Raw genomic sequence first — 20,598 nt, forward strand, 5'->3', positions numbered from 1 at the left:
TGGGGCAGCTATTTGTAATTGTTTAAAATGAGAGTAAAGCATTTTGCTTGCTGCTTTTGTGTTTTTGAGTGTCCTGTCTTTTTCAGCTCTATGGACCTTACGTTTTTTCAGGAACGCCCTGAATGGCTCAAGCTGAAAACACTTCAACTCAAGAGCAGAAAAGTGTCCGAGGTCATTTACTTTACTGAAAACTAACAGTTGGCTGAGGATGGGTGACTCTGTAGATGTCTAGCAAGAATAACAAAAAGCAACTGGCATTGCTCTTTCGGTGCTTCTAGCGTTTTGCCACCTGCAAATGCAATCTGGCGGATTGTGAAATATGTAGTGCTCCTTTAAAAGTGAATAGAACTAGCCTTAACTCAAAAACACAGCTCTCTACATTTGCATCAAACCATCATCATCTAATCTTCAAACCATGGATCAGGTAGGCAAAATGCCGGAAAGCTAGTGTGGATGTAAACTAGACAACCTGGCTGGGAATGAGTGGATATGGGCTGATTAGGGAAATTGGAAGCATGTGAGCAAGTAGAGGAAGAAGGTCAGGTGAGGGGAATGTGGGAAAGGGGCGTTATTCTAAGCAAGTTCTGCCATTGGAAGCAGCTCAATTGGTTGGGGTTAGACATTGACCTTGAGTGGTTAAGGTGAAGATAGCCGATAGGACAAATCGGGTTACGTTACCTCACGTAAGCATGGATACCTGGTCAAAAGTATTGTGTGAATGGGTGAACGGATCTTGCCTAGAAGTTGCGTGGGTTCCATAATAATTCTGGAAAGGGCAGAAGTAACTTCCTGGATCCAATGTAACAGGGGAAGTTTTATGGCAGAGTTAACGGAGCAACTGATTAAATAGGAGTTGGCAGGAGCCGTAAAATAAACAAGGATTGTAGGTCTTAAGTTGATTTGTGTGTAGTTGTGCCACCTGCTGAGCAGTAAGTGTATTTTTTCTTTAGTAAGTAACCAGGCAAGGTTTGAACTAGTGATGGGAATTACGTTGTCATGACCAGTGCAACACACAAAAGTCTCACCATGCTTGGCTCTTAATGTCATTAGTAATAACAATGTCTCACTTTGGTAAAAACGTAAGACCAAATTGAGACTTTTCTGAATCGTGTTTAACAAACATGTTATAATCTCATAGTTTTATTCTGTTTTGTATGAGATTACAAAAAGGAAAAACTATTGTCTTTCAGACAAGAGCTATCTACCTTTGTTCACAAAGAGCCGACTCGTGCTATTACTGCGATTGCCACAACCTAGAAAAAGAAAGAAGATTACCATAAAATAGAAAAGGTGCGTAGACTCTAAAACCAGTAGTTGTCATTTATTCTTCAAATTTTAAATTGGGTAGGGACGATGTTTTTCTGTCTGTGTAAATTTGACTGTTAAATGTTTACAATCACTTTGCAAATAATGTGTCATTGCTCTGTCGGGGCATATTAAAATTACATTGAATATGCATAGGAGGGAGCTACAATTAATTATTTATTTTAATATTCGGAGAAAGTGACTCATTGGTGAATGTGTCTATCAAAACCTGAGGTAATCCTTTTTATTTAGCCCGAGCAAAGAAATGCCGTAGCCGCTTTTTTTTTTTTTTTTTGAACGCGTTAACTCCATCCACAAGCAGGAGTAAATCCAAAATCCTGAATCATGCATGTGCAATTGTGTATAAGAACCTGGTTAACTTTTCTAGTTTGGCACAACTCTTATTCAGTGTGACTTTTGTTCAGTGTGCATTGCCTGAGCCAGAGATGAGTAATTTATGAGTACAAACCCACACTGAGGCATAAAGAAACTGAGGCTGAGAGACACAGAGCCAACCTTCCAAGTCAGGTTTTTGCTCTGTCAGACTGCGCTAAAATATTCTCCTTCTTTCTGGTTTTCATCTTTCTGTAGCATGAATTCGTGTTTTGTCATTCTTAAATTTGTCTATGCTTTGCTTGTTTATTAGATAGTAGTGTAATGTCAGTAATGTAGTTTAGTGATGAGCATCATCAGCAACATTTCAGGACTGAAATGGCCAAAGGTACGTTTGGGACAGCTATTTAGCTGGTATGATTGTCGTACATAACAGAGTTGTTTATTCATTAGACTAAAAAAGCCAGGGATTTAGTTCGCTAGTGGCAGCAATGGGTTACCTAAAAGAACCGGTCTTCTCATCACTAGTAAAAAAAAAAGTCACTGTCACTGTTGGGGGGAAAGTCCCCTGTTGGTTCAAATGCAGACTGTACAACCTTTAAGCGACAAGACTCAACACCTCTGGATTATTGGACAACAAGGCATTACAGATTTACAACATCCTGCAAACAGCAACATTCGAGATAAGGAGAGTCCTCATATGAAAATACAATTTCAGTGAAATGCAATATTCAAGATCTCCAAGACCAGTCAAAATAGAAAGACCAACTCACAACCCAGTATGAACTGTGAGTCCCACTTGTGACATCCCTCCACCGTTGGACATCATAACTCACATCTATGTAGCTCGTCACCCACAGACTAGCTAGCACTGACGTTAATCCCACTGTGAACTGATAAAATCTACTAAAGTGTATTTTGTACTTTGTCTCAGGACAATTAACAAAATGTATCAGCATGTGTGTGTAAATAACAATGTGTTTGCCTTATATTTAGACTATTTAATTTCCTTTTAAGATAGGAAGAGTACGGCAGTACCAGCATAAATCCAGCATGTTAATGCTAACATCGTTCTGCATATTTTGCTCCTAAACCACTAAAGCTACTATCAAGCATGCAAAATTAGAAATCATACAATTGCACATCTACCTAAATTTTCCTTGAAAAGCCACCCTAGGGAGCAAGCAAATATATCTACATTCTAACTTCATCCACTTGCTGAAACCATTGTGCTTTCATAATTTGTGTCTTCTGTTGGCAGAATTACATGTTGTACAGTAGATTTGACTTGCTGCTTCTCAGTCATCTCACCTATTTATCAGGTAACTAAAACCAACCACACAACAGATAACTGCATCATTCATTTTAGGCATTTATAGCCATTGTGTGCCAGTTTCCCCTTTTCCTCATCTTGTTTGTGAAATGTAATTGTTGTGTTTGCAGATGTATATATAGTAAGTGGGTATGTAATTTGGTGGATTTTTGTGTTAAAGGGCCTATGCTCTTGCAAATTAATAATTAGGATTAATAACAATCATAATCTAATTCAAGGATTATTACCCCATTACAGTACATATGTTAACATGAGTTAAGTCATCAGGTAAATAATTTCATGTTGGGAGTTTTTGCACAGTACTAATTTATTATTTCCGTTAACATCAACTATTAAAGTACATACATTTCTAAATAAAGTTTAAGGCTACCTTCCTGATATGTGATTTTACTAGGCTAGCTAACAAAAGCTAGCTTCATGGCATTTTTCAGTGGTGGAGAGTAACTAAGTACATTTACTCAAGTAGTACTTAAGTACAAATTTGAGGTAGGCTATACTTGTAGCATACTTTACTTGATTATTTTTATTTTCAGCTACACTATGTTTTACTTAATCTCAGAAGCAAATATTTTACTTTTTACTCCACTACATTTATCTGACAGCTTTAGTTAATAGTTGTATTGCAGATGGAGGTTAACAATGCAAAATCCAATCAATAAATAAATTGGGATATCAATATATCAATAGGGATTCATTGGTCCCAGGGTGGAAATTCCCTAGACAATCAGATAAATAAAAATTAACTCCACATTTACCTGCCGTAACATCAAAGCAAACACATTAAAGCATTCATAATTATATATTTAAAATGCATCTATTTATCAAAACAGGATTATCATTTCATCTTTTTTACTACTCTAGAATTTACAGGTCTGATTAGAAGTGTTGAAAAAGCTGCCGAAAGAGAAGCTTGTACTTCTAAACAAATTTATAGCACCTAAAATGGAACCCTGAGGCACACCTTAAGACAGAAAAGCAGTTAACAGAAACAGATAGATGTAAAACCCACTGGCGGGCCTTTTCAGAAATACTCCACTGCCTATGCTTCTTTATTAGAATGTATTGTTCAACTGCGCAGTTGTCACTAGCATTTCCTGAAAAGACACATAATGTGATTGCAGCCATGACAGATGTTTGTTTTATAGGACTGCATTCAAGGAGATTTAAAAAAATATATACATCAAAAGTCCTTATCTTGGATATCTTGCATTCCTACTGAGCTCTACAGTTTTCCTTGCAGGTGATGAGCCTGCCACTCACACAAACAGAAATGGATGCATTATTCTTCACACCAGCTAGTAAACCCTTTGTTTGTGGTGAAGAGCTATTATACATCAACACTCTTTTCAAGCTTCTCATGGGATTTCTTTTTTTTACATTTAGTCACAACATATAAGCCTCATGGTCATGATATACTGTCTTTTTACGACACATCTACAGGAACGTCAATATATGCAATTATGAGACTGTTCCACAACTGAGAGCAAGGTTTAACCCTTGTGCATCAAAAATAAGTTGCCTGGATGTTCTCGTAAAAAGAACTGCCATGAAATTATATTTATATAATTATATTAATTATATTTTTCACTATCACTGAGCTTTTAAACACTCTATTAACCCTGTAAATGTCAGTTTGTTTACAAAATACTAAGCAGATTTACTGTTTTTATACAAAAAAGCCCTCAAAAGTAATTTTCTATGTACTAAATGCTAGTTTATGTTCACAGTTTGCGATATTTCAATGATTATAAACACTGATTTTGATGCATTGCATCAAACACTGCAGTGCTGCCTAATACAGCATCAATAAACCTAGTGGAAACAAGTAAAATACTGTGTATTTGCCTCATAGGGCAAACTTGGCTCAATTTGGTGGAAAATAGTTAACACTACAATTTTGAAGCCAAGGCTCTAGACAAAAAGCCTGATATAATAGAACACATGATTTTATGCTGTAATGGCTATGTTACAGTTCAGGGAATTGTGGACCCAAATGCAGAGATCAGGCAGGAATGGTTTGAGCTCTAGAAACAAAAAGCAGAGTTGCAACCAACACAGGAATTCAAAAAGCATTAGGCTAACACAAGGTATCAAAAGGAAGAAGTTAAAACTGAAGTCCAGAATGACGGAAAAAACAAAAACAACAGGATCTCTAAAACAAGAGCACAGAGACTGGGGGGAAACTCACAAGAACAAAAAAAGCCAACAACACAGGGAAGAGTCCCAACACTGGCACACCGACTGAAACACACTGCCAGGACATCTATACAAAATAAAATATGATCTGACACAAGACAAAGGAAACACAGAGGTTAAATACAAAAGGTAAACGAGCAAACAAGGAGCAGGTGATACAACAGGTGAAACACATCAGGGTGGGGCAGAACAATCAGACAGGAGATAAAACACAGGAAGTAAAACCAGACAGGAAGAGGGACGAAAAGCGAGACATCAAAATCAAACAGGAAACAGAACATACACTTACTGGAAAACACAAAACAGGAACTAAACTAGGCAAGACACGGGAGGAAACTAGAATATGAGACAGTAAACAGAACAAACCTACACAATAATCACTGAATCATACAAAAACAGGAAAAAAAACACAGTACAGAAAGAAACAATCAATAGGGAAATACAGTAAACAGAAATATACAGAACCACAACAGGCTTTGGGATTAAAAATTGTGATTTCAATAGGAAGATTTTGTCCTTAAGGGGTCTGAGTGTCTATACGTTGGCTACACAGTTTACTATAGACTCACTATAGGAGCTGATAAGTTGAATTTACAAAATCAGCCAAAATGATGGGAAAAAATGATGAAAAATCGGTGTGTCCAGAGTGTCTGATTGACTAAAACAGCAGCTTGTTATGGCGTCGGGCCCTGAGACTGCCCTCCAGATGCACACTGGGAGTAGACGTCAGCCGAACCAGGGGTGAGATGAGATTACTCCAGCCTGGAGTAATTTCACAGTTCATTGATGGTCAAATTCAAAGTTGATAAATTAAACCCAATCTAGCTGTCCACTTTTTGTGTTCTAGTAATCAGATATTATTCTCATTAATAACAAGCTAATTGTATCTTCTTCTTTTTTTTTTAGAATAATCAGTTATTTACAAATCTATATTTAGCCTGTTTCCTTCCCTACAACTTTCCTTGGGACTCTTGACCTTGAGAATCTAGAGTCATGTAAGCTCAACATAAGGCCTCCTATATCACCTACTACTACTAATACTCCTACTTCTAATAAACGTGATAAAATACCACAAATATTAATTGGAGCATTTTGAAGATGTATTCATTGTTGAGACCTTAATGATAACAGCTCTTGTCAAACAAATATGGGAATAATGCTTTTATTAAATAAAGAATACATTACAATAATGACAAATACCTTAATTTATAAATAACTCAATACAACATTGAACATGATATATCAATGTATCACAGCAACTTTGAGAAAAGTGGTTACTAAATAAATGGACATAGTGACGTTCTACTGATTTAAAGTAATTAGTGAAATGGGGCCAGTGTGCTGTCAGTTTAGTTACAAGAGTTATGACAGCAGAGTTTTTAACTCATTAAATAGCAACTTAATGTACACATCACACAATCAGAATTGCAGTGATGTGTGAACTGATTGGCTTTCAGCAATCAGGCAATATGGCCAAGCATGCACACAGACATTGTTTCAAATGTTTGCTTGAAACCTTTGGCACAGACGATTCTAAGTGTGTTGCCGATGTTACATTTCATATTAAAATCACACAAATGGATACGAGTGTATAAAATGATGATTCAACTTAAAAAAAAAAAAATTGATAGATATCGAAAGATTGAATTACTTGTAGTTTTGGCATATTTGTGCTCTAGAGTTTAAATACTTCTGAGCAAAACTTGGTGAACATGTTTACAATATAATAAATCAAATTGATTTGGAATAATTACACCAACACTTTAAGTGCATACCACTGATGTAATATCATTAAAGCTTGTTGGAAACCTGATCTGGAGATATATATTACTTATCATTGAGAGGAGTGGAGGACCCAAACTCTGTACACTTCATCAGAAAATAACACTGGACTGTGTAAAAATGTATCTTAAAATTCTAGCAGTCGGGATGTCTGAGGACACAAAGTATTTCTTGTTCTAACGAGTAACTGCTTATACATGGGAGAGTGCTGCCACCAAGTGGTAAACAATATTGCTTTTATTTTAAAAAGGCATTAAAGGTGGAGTCCGCGATTTTAATACAACAGACTTTTTGTCAAATTTAGCAACTATCTCCTCACGGTCCGCTAGCTGTCCCCTAAAAAATAAATTGTGTGTTCATACACAGTCCTGGCTCTGTAAATAGGAAACAAACAGAACAGGGGAAAGTCCATGGTTGTTTAAAGAGAAAGTCAGTAGGTGTAAAAGGGGCACTAAAAAAGGAGCACGGGCAGGAGGGGTGTACTTCTTTAGGTGTTGAGTCCAAATATTAACAATATTTGTCAAGGATCGCTGACTCCACCTTTAACACAAATATTGGTCACCACATCAAAGTTCCATATGTTCGCAAAAAACTTTGCACGAGACATCAAACAGAAAATAAAAATTAAACAAATACGTTTTCTTTTCACCTATCATCAGGTGTACTAGGTACACCATTGGTCCTATTTCTTTTGGGTCAGAAAAAAATCTTTTCATGAAAGACCAGTGGGTATAATGAGGTGGAAAATGCATTACATTGACAGAGCCTTATAAAAAACATGAGCAAAGGTAGTGTTTTTTCTTGAAAGAAATAAAGAAATAAAATTGGGTGCACGTTGTCCATTTAGCTGTCAATATAGTTTACAAAGTCAATCTGAATCCAGAAAAAAGAGGAATATTTATTAAAACCACTGCCGTGGATCATACTTTGCAAGAGCCTACACAAATAATGCAAGTAAGCAAAAATGCACTGGAGCGAATTTCTGTCCTCTATACCCACTGTGGTGTAACAAAGCATGCTTAGCTGTATCATCATAAAGTTTTCAGTTTGTGTGCACAATTATGGTGAACCATGTAGTTACAGAATCTGCAGTATGTACAGTCATGCACCTTGTGGGCTATTTAATTACACACAATTACTAACACACTGCTGCCCACAGAATTGCATTTCATATGTGACTGATGCTTTCTCTCATTATAGTTTGCAGGTTTATGCAAGCACATGGAAAAATTAAAAATCAAACATAAATAGCGCAAGGGAACATTGGAGTAATATCAGTTGTTTTCTTCGTGAGGGTGGGTATTAAAGAAGACAGCACAGCGTTTACTGTTTGTTAAGCCCCCTCTGACAGGAAAGCCACAGGGATTCTTTCTTCAAACGAATAGTTGCTGCTCAGAATAATAAGAAAGCAATTTGTACGGATTGAACTGCAGAGCTGTCTCGTGCATCACTACTGTGCAGAAATTATGATTTCAATATTTTGAGCAAATTCTTTCATTTGTCTGAATTCAGACATCAGTTGCAACACATCACAAAAGCCTCTTAAACACATAATAATGTGGCACTTTCTAATCTTACACTACCCGTTTCATGATAAAAGACAAGGAATTGGCAGTTGATAAATTGTTAATTTTATGATGGCACTAAGTTATCTGTTTGTGACTTCCCTTTTCATCCAAATATTCATAGGAATGGCTTTAAAATGAATCCAGAGGGGTTTGATATGTGTTTGTTGGAAAGAATATGTAGAGTATTAAAATGTTTTCCAAGCATGCAACGATCCCGTTGTGACAATGATAATAATATTTCATAGATTAATCCATCAGCTTCATTGCACTGTTTTGTTTGTTTCTCACTCGGACTGAAGTGACTACAGGTTGCTTTCTTGGGTGTCGTTGGAGGATATGGGGTGGAGACCCCCATTCTCGTTCAGTCTCTTGGCACGATAAGTTTCATAGTGAATGTTGTGAGTGACCTCCTTTAAATCCTGGAGGTGAGATCTGAAAAAGAGAGATACAGGTACACAGAGGGGACATGTTACAAGTTATGTACTTGTCTATTTGACAGGGAGGTAACAGCATAAATGTGTACGTTTTAGTGATTGTTATCTTTGGATTTAATTCAGCACTAAAATCTTGCCAACTGCAAAAGCATTATTGAACCCAGGAAGCAATCAGAATCAATGGGATTTGCCACAGAGTAACATTTAAAATGATACCCTTACAAGCAAAGAATTATACAGAATGTATAAAATTCAAAATGCGTATTATGGGTTTATTATGCTTGTTTTTTTTGTCAGAAAAAGCGGTCTATTTTGGTCATTGATTAATCATTTGAGTCATTTGTTTGCCCAGAAATGCCCAAACAAATCCTGGTTCCAGCCTCTCAAATATGAATATTTAGTGGTTTTCTTAGGCTTCTGTGGTAGTAAACTGAATATCAATAAATTATAATAATAATAATATTCAGTTTAAAGACAGCAATTGTGATTTTTCCCAATTTTCTGACATTTTATATACCAAATAACTATTTGTTATTACATCAGCAAAATATTCCATAATGAAATAATCATTAGCTGCAGCCCTAGTTTGGGGTCCCCTGCTGGAGCTGCTCCCCCTGCGACCCATTACCGGATAACTGGACAAAGATGGATGAATAGATGGATGAAGCCCTATTTTTAGTTTTTATTACCCATAATGTTTTTGAATACTATGACACAAAGAAAGTTTCCTAATCTGGGATATCCCATGTCTCTTATGGCTCCTTAAGTCCAGTTTATTGCATTGAGTTTGATTTTAAAGAGTATTTTACCTGATCAGGAAATCTCTCAGCTGAGCAAACTCACAATGGTTGGGGTTTTCAACTGCAACAAAAAATTGCATAGAATCAATTGTCATATCTAGTCATTTACACTATCAATATTATTTCTATGTGACTGTAAATGTTACTCATAAAGAAAGGCCATATAACCCACCTTCTATGATGCCCCACGCTGTCTTCCTTCCCAGAACTCGTTTGCCATTTACTTGATATTCTTTGTCGCTACCCACAACAGCAAAGGGCATCGCTTCCTATGGACAGAGACATTTCAACACGGTTTAGTGTACCAAAGAAAACTGGACAAGGTTTATGAGACAAAACAAATACACGTCATGCCCCAGTGCCCTGACATTCGGTTTGGATGAGCTAGTGCATGAGCGTATAAAAGAGAGTTGGACAAATGTGTGTGAAAGAAAGAACAGAACCACTTACTCTGATCTTGTCATTGTCGCTCTTGTCCTCCATGTCCTCATCAAACTCTTTCTGTGGGTAAAACTCAATCCCACCCATCTCCAGCTCCTTCCTTACCTACAGCACAAAAACAAAGCCAGGGAATAACACAGATCTGTGACACAACTTCATCTGATAACTGTTTCAAATCACTTGTGTCACCACACTCTGGAGAAGGTATTTATAAATATCCGATAAGCCGACATTGGCAAATAGTCTTTACATACAAACGTTACATGAACATATTTGGAGCATCTTTGGCCACTTGGGGGCAGCAACAACATGCTGTACACACAACATTGACACGTTATCACCTTATAAAGCTGATTTACCAAAGTTGTTGGCAAACAGCTGCTTATTCACAAATACAGCAGACAGAAAACAACATTAGTGTCATTTGTGTTTCTGGTTGCCTAGCAAATGTAATTTTACTCTCCTTTTAGCTCTGTTTTTGGTCTCTACCAATAACTCTTGAGAGAAATATCTGGCTCTTTAGCTGTTAAATGCTCCCTTATGTTTACCAGCTGGTCGCTAACTTCGTCTTACTGCTGTTTGGTGCTGAGCAGGTGGTGTACAGCGGGTTGTTAGAGCTTTCTCACTGAAAACAGCTGCCTGCTGTGGCCAAAAATGATTCTATGAGAGTGAAGCAAAAAACTGCAAGACGTGAAACCAAAAACTTAGTTAAAAGATGCTATAATGCTCCATAGAAATGAGTAGAACTGCAGAGTTGGGTGATAATTCTCTGTGTGTTATTATGTGTAATATGAAAGGTGACGTTTGTAGTGACAAACACTACATGTAAACCAAAACATGTAACGTACAGGACGTTTTGAAGTTGGAAAATAGCCATACAATGTAAAATAAAAAAATAACTCAAACATAGTTTGGGCATTTCTTGATAGGTATTGATGTTGACATACTGTATAAATGGATACCTTTATCAATACAGTATTGGAAAAATAAGCTAATATTGGCTAATATATAGGCTTTGCTGGCCAATTTATTATATAGCTTCAGTGGCATCATCATTGGTAAACACGTACCCGCTGTTTGAAATCTTGTCTCTCCTCAATGGTCATCGTGTCTGCCTTTGCAATGACAGGAATAATGTTGACCGAGTGACTCAAGCGCTTCATGAACTCGATGTCTAGTGGTCGAAGACTGGGACAGAGAAACAGACAGACACAGAACAGAAAGGACAGAAACGGAAAGTGAGTAAGTAGGTAGATTTAGATGCTGTGATTCTCCCAGAATGCACTTATGCGTTAGTGAAAAGAGAATCAAAAAATCAAATACTAAAAAGGGGCACAGAGATTTTATTAGTCATATTTCATACTTCTCATTACATTTCCCTAGTTTTGTAGCAATTAAAAAAGACTTAAAAGTGTGGAAACTGATGTGTCCCAGTTCTCGTTAGCCTGCACACACAACATTCTGTCCGTCTCAATTACCCTGGCTAAGAAGGATAGGATACACTGGCTGTATTACACAAAAGACTGTATCCATTTATTCACTAAAGAGCAATTTCACAGCTGCCAGCATTATTCAATTGTGAGGTGTTTAGGGGAGAGAATGTTGTTTCAGTACAAAGAAGCTCTCTTTATTTCAGGCTTAGTTCATCTGAAATTAATTATTGTGCCCTTAGGGAGTTGGGTTGGGAACCGGAGGGTTGCTGGTTCAAGTACGAAGTGTGGATTGATGGCTGGAGAGATGCAAGGCATCATACTCCCCCCCCCGAACCGCTCAGGGCACTGGCAGCCCACTCACTCTGACATCTCTCCTAGTAGTGATTACTAACAAAACAGAGGGTAAATTCTACTTTCCCCACTGGGAATCAATAAACAGTTTAAATAAAAATAAAAAATAAAATTATGTATGTTGCTCTCTTTGCCAACAAATTACTAAAAACATGTTTTGGATCAGATACGTGACTTTACTAATCTCTGGTGCTGACAGAGTTTAACTCACGAGTGTCCAGTTGGGGTGATAAAATATAGACAGCAGTGGACCCTGGTGTCAGGGATGCGCTTCTTTCTAGTGATGTTGACCTCCTCCTTCAGGAACTTCTCATACTGCTCATTGATGTACTTGGAAATGGGTTCCCAGCTGTGGATACGGCAGAGAGGGGCAGTTTGAGAGTAAAAGTTACTTGGGCAAGAAAAAAGAAAAGGAGAAGAAAAATACTTTACTTGAGTAGAACATTTTCACTAAGGTTTCAGGGAACAAAATGTTGCTTTCGGTAAGGTGACAAGTAAAAAACAGTTATTGGTAAGCTATGCAATATTGATGTCCTTTATAGGGCTTGATGCAGGGAAAACCCACCAGTTGTCGTTATTAATTAGGTCTCCAAAGCCTGGAGTGTCAACAACTGTCAGCTTCATCTTCACACCACCCTCCTCAAGGACTGTAAGAAACATAAACCACAGTGTTGCTTTGTATTTAGAAAAACAATCTATATTATAGAACTGGTCTGTATCTGAATATTGAACATATTGTCCACATGTTTATGTTTGGAATAAACAGAAAAAACGCTAGAAACACAGCAAACAAAGTATGAATGATCTGATTGAGAGATTTGTAACACGTCTGCTGTGTCTCATTCCGATTTGTCCCTTTCTGGCAAGAGCATTTTAATGTTATGTCACTGTCAACCACAGGCGATGTATGCATGGTGCTTTAAAAGTGTAGCAACCAAACGCTGAACTCTGTCCAAAGGTTTGACATAACCCCACTGTTTCCCTGTAGCTGTTAAATCATCAAGGATGTAGACGAGTTCAATGACTTCTTCAGTCCCAGAAGCCATAATAAGCACAGTACTGAATGCTACATGCTGAAGAGTCCCCAACTGATTTAATAAAGCATGCAGAGCTTTCTATTTGATACAAACACTGGGGGAGGGGCGCCAAAGTCGTATTATCAAATACTGCACATAGTAGCTTTGCAAAGGAGTAATCTGTTCTGTATTCTAGCCAATGAGGACTATATTTAAACCTAAATCATGGCCGATTCTTACTGTTCAGTTTGGTTCATCAAAGCAGAAAGCTTTTGTATGGCGGAAGAATATCACAAACTGAATGTTTTATGAGAGGAACTCAGCAATGCGTAAAACAAGCCTGATTCCTCACTCTATGACATTGTCAGCAAACCACAATTTGAGCCAGGTTTAGCTCTTCGTTTCAGTTGTCAGCAGGGGTCGTTCATTGTTACCATGGAAACACAGCTCTCAGTTTAGAGACTATGTTGCGTTATGGTAACAAACGTTTTAAGCTTTAAGTAAGAAAGCCTAAATAACATCCTCTCTTTGTGAAAGAGAGATTAGCAGATGAGACACACAAGCTTATGTGTCTCATTTGAGATGTCCTATCATAATTTCAATGTGACAGACACACATAGACTGGCTGGATGGTTGAAATCTGAATTCCGAGAAAATGGTAAAAGGATGACAGAGGTTATGTGAGACAAAAGAGCCCATTACAAAAGCTCAGTCTGTCAAACAAAAGTCAAATGAAAATGAAAAAAAGTTGTGAAGCAGCTCTGTATTGGAGTAAACATTATCTGAGCGGAAGATCAACAAGTCTGTCCACAGGCCCTGACAGAAAAACACTTTCAAAATCATCACAGTAACAGACATTACTCCTAGGATTGACGTATTTGTGTCAAGAAAAAGCTGTCAGCAATCTAGTCGAAATCTGTAGGCCCAAGAACAAGCTGTACTTGCTGATGACTAAACAACATTTGTCATGACATAGTGAAAGTCGTGTTTCTTACTGGACCCTTTGCCTCCCTGACTTAAAGTGCCCATATATGATCATTTTCAGATTCATAATTGTATTTTGAGGTTGTACCAGAAAAGGATTGCATGGTTTCATTTTCAAAAAACACCATATATTTGTTGTACTGCACTTTGTTGCAGATCCTCTTTTCACCCTCTGTGTTTAGGTCTCTGTTTTAGCTACAGAGTGAGACATCTCACTTCTTCACTATCTTTGTTGGGAGTCGCACATTTGCAGTAGCTAGGTGAGGATCACATCAGCTAGATAACTTTCTCCAACTTTGGTCAGTTCAAGACGGGATTAGAGGGCGCAGTTGTGGAACACCTGCAGAACAGGGACATGTAAGTATTATTTTGTAGATTATGGTGAACTAGTGCGTGTTGTAGCAGTGTTTTGCCATTTAGAACGAGCTAGCATGCTAGTGCTAGCATTCTTAGGTTAGCACCTCGTGTCAGCTAGTTTCGTAGAAAGCTGTTGAGATTTTGAACAGCTCACCAAGAGACTGAAGACTTTTTCATAATACATGCACTTTAACCTTTTTTTGATATGGTTGCCTGTTGTGACTGACCACCTTAAAACAAACCCTGCTTTGAACTTTGAATGTTTGAATTTACGCTTGCACATTGACACCACAGACTGTATATAAAGGTAGACGACACGTCTCCACTTCCTTCCACTGTACAAAAATGAAACCAAAATATCTGCCCCTTCAACTACCATTGCGCACATTTGGAGCCAGAGTCTGCGCAGAAGTGATCGGGCGGAGGAGCCCTGGTATCGAGGTCCCACCCATACCCCTTGGTATGGCAGTTGCACCGCCCTCAACCATAGAGTTTGACAAAGAATGGTTAAAACTGCGAAGCACATCACTAGGACAGAGCTTAAACAACAATCTGTTGTCTGCCAGTGATCCGTCCATCTAATTTCTGTTTAATCCACTTATTCATAGTTTGATATTTTGCTAACAGACAGAACGCACAACCTTCTTTCTACTCTGTTGGTAGAGCCAACTACTCCAAATAGTAACATGAAGGGCAGTTAAAAAAAATCATCATATCTAGTAAGATTATTACAAAGCAATGTACCTGGAAGGAACATTCATTCTAAGTAAATGGACACAGCATACAAATCATCAAAACCTCTCACACAAAGTACCTCCAGAATAAACAGAAGGTGGCCGAGGATTTGTAACTCAACTAAAATAAATGGCAAGCTCCCTTGGCAGCTACCAGGGTGCACTAATAGACTGTAAGTAGGCTATGTGGGACTTTTAAGAACGCGGTCACAGATTGTTAATTTTCTCTGTCAAATGGTAATGCTGCTATATATGTCTGGCTCTAAAAAAAGAACAGAAACGCCATCCCTGTACTCACCATGAGACACCGCTTTGATGTCTACAGTTTTGGGGATCTTCTCATCACGGGCCCATCCTGCGCTCCTCCTGCTCACCTGGGACTTGAATAGGGTGTTCACCAGAGTTGACTTTCCGAGACCGCTGTGACCTGAGACGGGAAAAAATGAACGGACAAGGCCAAAGAACAGGGAACAGTTATAGAAAAAGCAAGACGAAGAGCGTCCAGGTAAGAAGGGAAAAATCAGTTTGCTTTGCTTTGCCCCAAGAACTAAAATCCTAGACAAAGAATACAAATATTCTTTCACAACTTTAAACAGGTATTCATCTTTTACCTAATTCTGTAACTCACCAACAACCATGATATTAAAGTCAAAGCCCGTCTTCATGGTTTTCTTCCTCATCTGCTCAATGATAGTGTCGATACCAATGTACCCCAGGAGAGTGGATCCCCCGCTGGAGCTGTTGGAGCCTCCATGACCATGACCTCCATTGTGCGCTGCAGAGTGACCTCCAACGTGGCCCGCACCGTGGCCCACACCATGACCGACATTATGACCCACACTATGACCGTGACTCCCGATGGGGACTGGAATGGCACTTGGAGGAACTGAAACGCCACCTCCTCCCCCAATGCCGGGGCCCTGGGGTGGGAAGGGGCTGGAGGGTGATGGAGCCCCCACATTAGGGGGCTTGGCAGGGACGACTGGTTTGGGTCTCACTTCTGGAGGAACTATGTCTGACATGTCTGCAGAAGAAAAGGAGATGAGGTGAATATACAATACAATTTTTCGTCAACAGAAAACACTGCCACATTAGGAAGTTGGCTAGAAGAGCATGCTTGTAAATTTTTACAGATGCAAAATGTTCTGCTAACGACATATTTTGGTGCTCACAATTTATAAACTGACACTCTTAATGACACAAATACAATTCTGAAATAAATTGGGATCAACTTTGAAAAACAGTTTCTGCAAAATGTGCAAGTAATACATTGAATATGTTACTATGCCATTTGGTACTTTTTGTTTTATATTTCTGTATGTACATCATATGTAAAAGAGTAAATATAAATAAATAAGGCCACTGGTTGACTCAAATTTGAATGTTTTCCAGTTTTCTCAGGCTAAGTCTACTGTGACAGTGAACTGGATTGGTCAGACACTCTAGACTTTAGAGGTGTAGGATGTTACAGTGGACTCTGACATTTGGTATTTTAGACCAAATGACTATAATAATTAATAATGAAACTCACCCCAACTGAAACTATAGTCACCATTACAGTATTGTATCAGGGTGGATAAATCTCAGAAATGGATACTAAATTGCATGGCTTGACACCACTACAGGTAAGAAGGTAAAAAAAGTGTATGTTTTTTGTGAACTGATCCTTAAGTGAAGCAAACAGTGCAGGCAGATGGTTACAGTAATAGTTGATTACCTCATCCCTGCAGGGTGTACACATGGATAAGCCTGCTGTCATGCTTTAAGTCTTTGCATCCGCAATGTTAGATACAGATGATACAGGTCAGTGAGGAAGTGGCTGTCACTGTGATTCATGCAGCCCATCTCCCCCTCTCTGCTTGCCCTCCTGCTCTATTCATTGTGAGCTAAACACGACAGGCAAATCCCACTTGAAACACTAAAGCATACAATAGCTGTTATTCTTGCACTGTTTGTTCTGGGTGGATGTGCCAATAACGTTAAGGGCACTCACTACAATGTTCCATATTTAACTAACCATTTTGTATCTTTTTACAACACACGAGGTAAGCTTCATCACAGCCTGTCGAGCTCCATTGTCTCTCTCCAGTCATGCTGGTTAATAACGTTAACGTTACCAGCTAGCGGCGGTTCCATGTTAGCTGCTAGCTACAGTCCGCTGATGTATGTGAGTCCCACTTACCGATTCCCGTTCAAATCTGCTTTTAGTTGACTGACCGATCAATCGTGCCCAATAACAAACGATGTATATCCAAACACAGAGCTCACAAGATGAGAGCGGTCATGTGAATAGTCTGGGTACCTTCCCTTCCCTCCAGCCCTGAGCCCCCCCTTTTTCCGTTACCAAGGCGACAAGAGGAGAGGGAGTGGGGAGATGCAGCGCGCATGCGCACTGTAACCACCAATTTGGAACAGTGTCTTCTGTCTGTCAGTGATGCACGCAGAATATTTTTAGGGAACATTTTTGATTACATTATCATTGGACAAAGTTATATGGGGAAAGAAGTCAGATCAACATACACTTAAGTAAAATGAACATAGTCCAATGTACAATAACAATACACCATACAAGTATTGGTTCTGTTTTACTAAAGTTAAAGAGTAGAAGTATTGTGAGCAGAATGTACTTAAACTATCAAAATGGATCATGTATGCAGAATGGGCCGTGTCATTGTTAAATTATTAGATGAGTATGAGCCTATTTATGTAGAGCTAAATTTTGATGACTTTATATATCTAAATAGATCATATCTATATAATCATACGGTATTTTGCGTAAAATTGTACTTTGCAATGACTAGTATTTATGAATGTTAGACAAATGTAGTGGAGTAAAAAGTACAACCTTTTCCTCTGAAATGTACTGGAGTGGAGGCAGCAAAAAATAGAAATACTACAGTAAAGTACAAGTACCTTAAAATGATAAACTGATGCATTAACATGTGAGCAGACACTGGTGAGTAGTTTGATTTATAACAAACCATATTTTACAAACTCATCATGTTTTTCATTTAAAATCGTAATCTGCTCAGTAAGTGTCAAACTAATATAGTGCGACAATCAACCTTGTTTGACTGCAGGACCGATGGACATGCAGTATGCAACCTTTGTTTAATCCAGGCTATATCCTGTGATTTTACTACAAAATTTACAGAGTTGACTTAACTACACCACACTACTCACAATTTATCTCTGGGTTAATTTCCTGTCGTCTTTCTTGAGCTTTCCTTTCTGCATGTTTTGGCTGTTTTTGTGTCTCTGCAGAAGGCTGTGTTGCAAGGTTAGGATTTGATAAAGTCCTCTAACCAATGTTGTAGTGTCTCTTCAGCATGTCTGTTGCTCTACTGATAAGGAGCAATGTCTTAATTCCCTCTGCTGTCCTCTTTGACCCCCCCCCCACCCCTCTGACCCCCTTAGATACAAAATTATTGGACTCTAAAAACATTTAAAACAAGAGATGGAAGAGTCTCTGCCATGTGTAATTTAAGGGATTTGTTGACTTTGGTCAGATAAAGTCTTTCAAGTGGTTTGGATAGCTCTGTACTCACCCATGTACACTGACCCCGGGTAATACATGGTGACGTAATACGGGTCATCTGGCTCCTCCATGATAAATGCTCTGTCTGCTGGAGAGCAAATTGGTTTTTGTAGTGGAGGGAAAGCTGTTGTTGTTGTCTCGTCTGGTCTCTGATGCACTCTGTGCTGTGGCGGATGTGATGGCAGGTCAAAGACCACCATTGAACTGATGACATAACTGTTTGTGCTGAATGGGCAGTATTTCTCTGAGGGATATTGTGGTAGCTTTGCAGGCACCTCAGGATGGTCAGATGGTGCAAAAATATCTACTTGATTCAGTCCTGTGTCACTGAGGTTCAACGCTTTGAGGCTTCTATTTGGTTTGGGATCAAACTGATGTTTGTGTGGGAATATATCAGGTTTTGAAAGGGGCGTTTTTGATGTGTTGCACTCAACAGAAACACGTTGGAAGGCCTCCTGTGTCTGAGGTGCCTCCAGACATGTCTTAAATTGATTTAATCTGTCTGCACACTGAAGAGACTCCGTCTCCGGGTCTCTTGACTGACAGCTGTAATCCTTTGAAACACAGTCGGACTGAGCTACTGGGGCCAGAGTCTTAGACCACAATCTCTGTTTCTGAGGAGACTTGATGTTTTGAGACACACTGGTTTGTTGAGAGAGTTTAGATGAATTTCCTGTAATTGTCTGAATGTTTTTTACTTCACAAGGTCTCCTGAGAACGGATTGAAATGTTGTGTCCACTTTTGTGTCATTGTTGAAGTCAAATTGTCTTCTCCTGGTCTTAATATCGGGTGAGTGATTCAAGATACGCTCTGTGGAAAATAACATTTTGGGAGTTGTTGGGGAAGCTGGACTTCTCTCATAATCCATTTGTTTATATGAGTTGTCATTGGAGGTGTATTTTCTCCTCTGAGGGTAGTCTGTTCGCTGCCTGTGAAGGTTCGGGCTCGACTGAGTAGCCAGTACATCTAACACTGAGTGAAACTCTCCCTGAACAACATTTGCAAAATGAATCCCTTCAGACTCTGAGAGAGACGTTTGTGTACCTGTCGCTCCACTTGGCAGAAATCCCCTTTGCTGTTTTATGTTTGATATTGGTCTAGGGATTGACATAATGTTTATATTACTAGGTGGAGGCTTTGGTTTCTCTTTTGCAATATATTCTCTTTGACTTAAACCAACTGTGCCTTCCAAAAAGCAGGAGTTTTGAGACGTGGCTGCTTGTCTCTGGGACTCAGAGTAAATCTGATGTTGAGACGTGGGACAATCTCTCCTCAACCCAGGATGAGTGAAATCCAGTAAAGCTTTTTGGTCAAGAATGTCATGTTTTTCCTCATTTGAAGACATCTGTTTAATGGACTCATGCGCAACTTTAGTATTCGATATGGTTATCGATCTAGCACGTCTTTCTTTAGCGACAGGAGAAGGCTGCTTGCCTCCTCGGCTTTCCAAATGTATGCCTTGGCACAGGGAAGTAGGAGATGGACTCAGTCTGGGTGTTGGGACAGTCAGAGTCGGAGATACACTCGGCTTTGGCTGAGGCTGGAGCAATAATGGAGAAGGATCACTGAACTGAGAGGAGGGGAGATGAGGAGAATCCTTTGGCTGTGGTTTCAGAGTGGGAGAGGAATTTAGTTTTGAAGCTGGAAAGATGGAGATGCTGGGCTTTGCAGAGAGAGTAAGAGCACTGTGTGTTTTGGGCTTGGTTCTTGGGAGGGTTGAAGGTCTTTCTCCGAGGCTTCTCTGTGTAGGCTGACATGATTTACTCCAAGAAGGCTCACTGGATGGCTTGGAGGAAACAATTGGGAGGAAAGACCTGCAGCCAAACGAAGGAAGAAAAGTGTAAACTACAAAATAAATTCATCGTAACATTTATGATATCATCACATCATGAAACTGAGAAAAGAATACAAGCTACAGCTTCGTTTACCTGCCAGTGTTTGACTGTCTAGTGTGGTGTCTTTCACAGATCAGTCCCTTCTTATCAAATGATG

General features: G+C 38.9%; 1 protein-coding gene across 4 annotated transcripts; it reads right to left on the minus strand.

Annotated features, from left to right (window-relative positions):
- Positions 1 to 6,313: 6,313 nt before the first annotated feature.
- sept3 (septin 3) lies at positions 6,314 to 18,858 on the minus strand. Of its 4 annotated transcripts, none has more exons than XM_034884278.1 (10): positions 18,616 to 18,858; positions 15,696 to 16,091; positions 15,366 to 15,494; positions 12,542 to 12,623; positions 12,188 to 12,325; positions 11,263 to 11,380; positions 10,202 to 10,297; positions 9,924 to 10,020; positions 9,761 to 9,812; positions 6,314 to 8,949 (listed from the first exon to the last, which is right to left on the minus strand). In XM_034884278.1, the coding sequence occupies exons 1-10, from the start codon at positions 18,803 to 18,805 to the stop codon at positions 8,820 to 8,822; spliced, it is 1,428 nt and encodes a 475-aa protein (XP_034740169.1). In that variant the 5' UTR covers positions 18,806 to 18,858; the 3' UTR covers positions 6,314 to 8,819. The 4 variants fall into 4 exon arrangements, with proteins under 4 accessions (XP_034740169.1, XP_034740188.1, XP_034740174.1 ...); XM_034884297.1 differs by lacking the exon at positions 18,616 to 18,858 and adding an exon at positions 18,251 to 18,339; XM_034884283.1 differs by lacking the exon at positions 18,616 to 18,858 and adding an exon at positions 17,250 to 17,450.
- Between the last annotated feature and the right edge of the window lie 1,740 nt (positions 18,859 to 20,598).

This window comes from Etheostoma cragini, chromosome 2 (genome assembly GCF_013103735.1).
Source record: "Etheostoma cragini isolate CJK2018 chromosome 2, CSU_Ecrag_1.0, whole genome shotgun sequence".
Taxonomy (NCBI): domain Eukaryota; kingdom Metazoa; phylum Chordata; class Actinopteri; order Perciformes; family Percidae; genus Etheostoma; species Etheostoma cragini.

Coding starts and splice junctions, on each gene's coding strand:
- sept3 (XM_034884278.1), bottom strand. CDS start 18,805: ATGGTGGTCTTTGACCTGCCATCACATCCGCCACAGCACAGAGTGCAT. Junction 12,326..12,541: donor CTAATTAATAACGACAACTG/GTGGGTTTTCCC, acceptor CCGTATCCACAG/CTGGGAACCCATTTCCAAGT. Junction 10,021..10,201: donor GCGACAATGACAAGATCAGA/GTAAGTGGTTCT, acceptor CTCTGTCCATAG/GAAGCGATGCCCTTTGCTGT.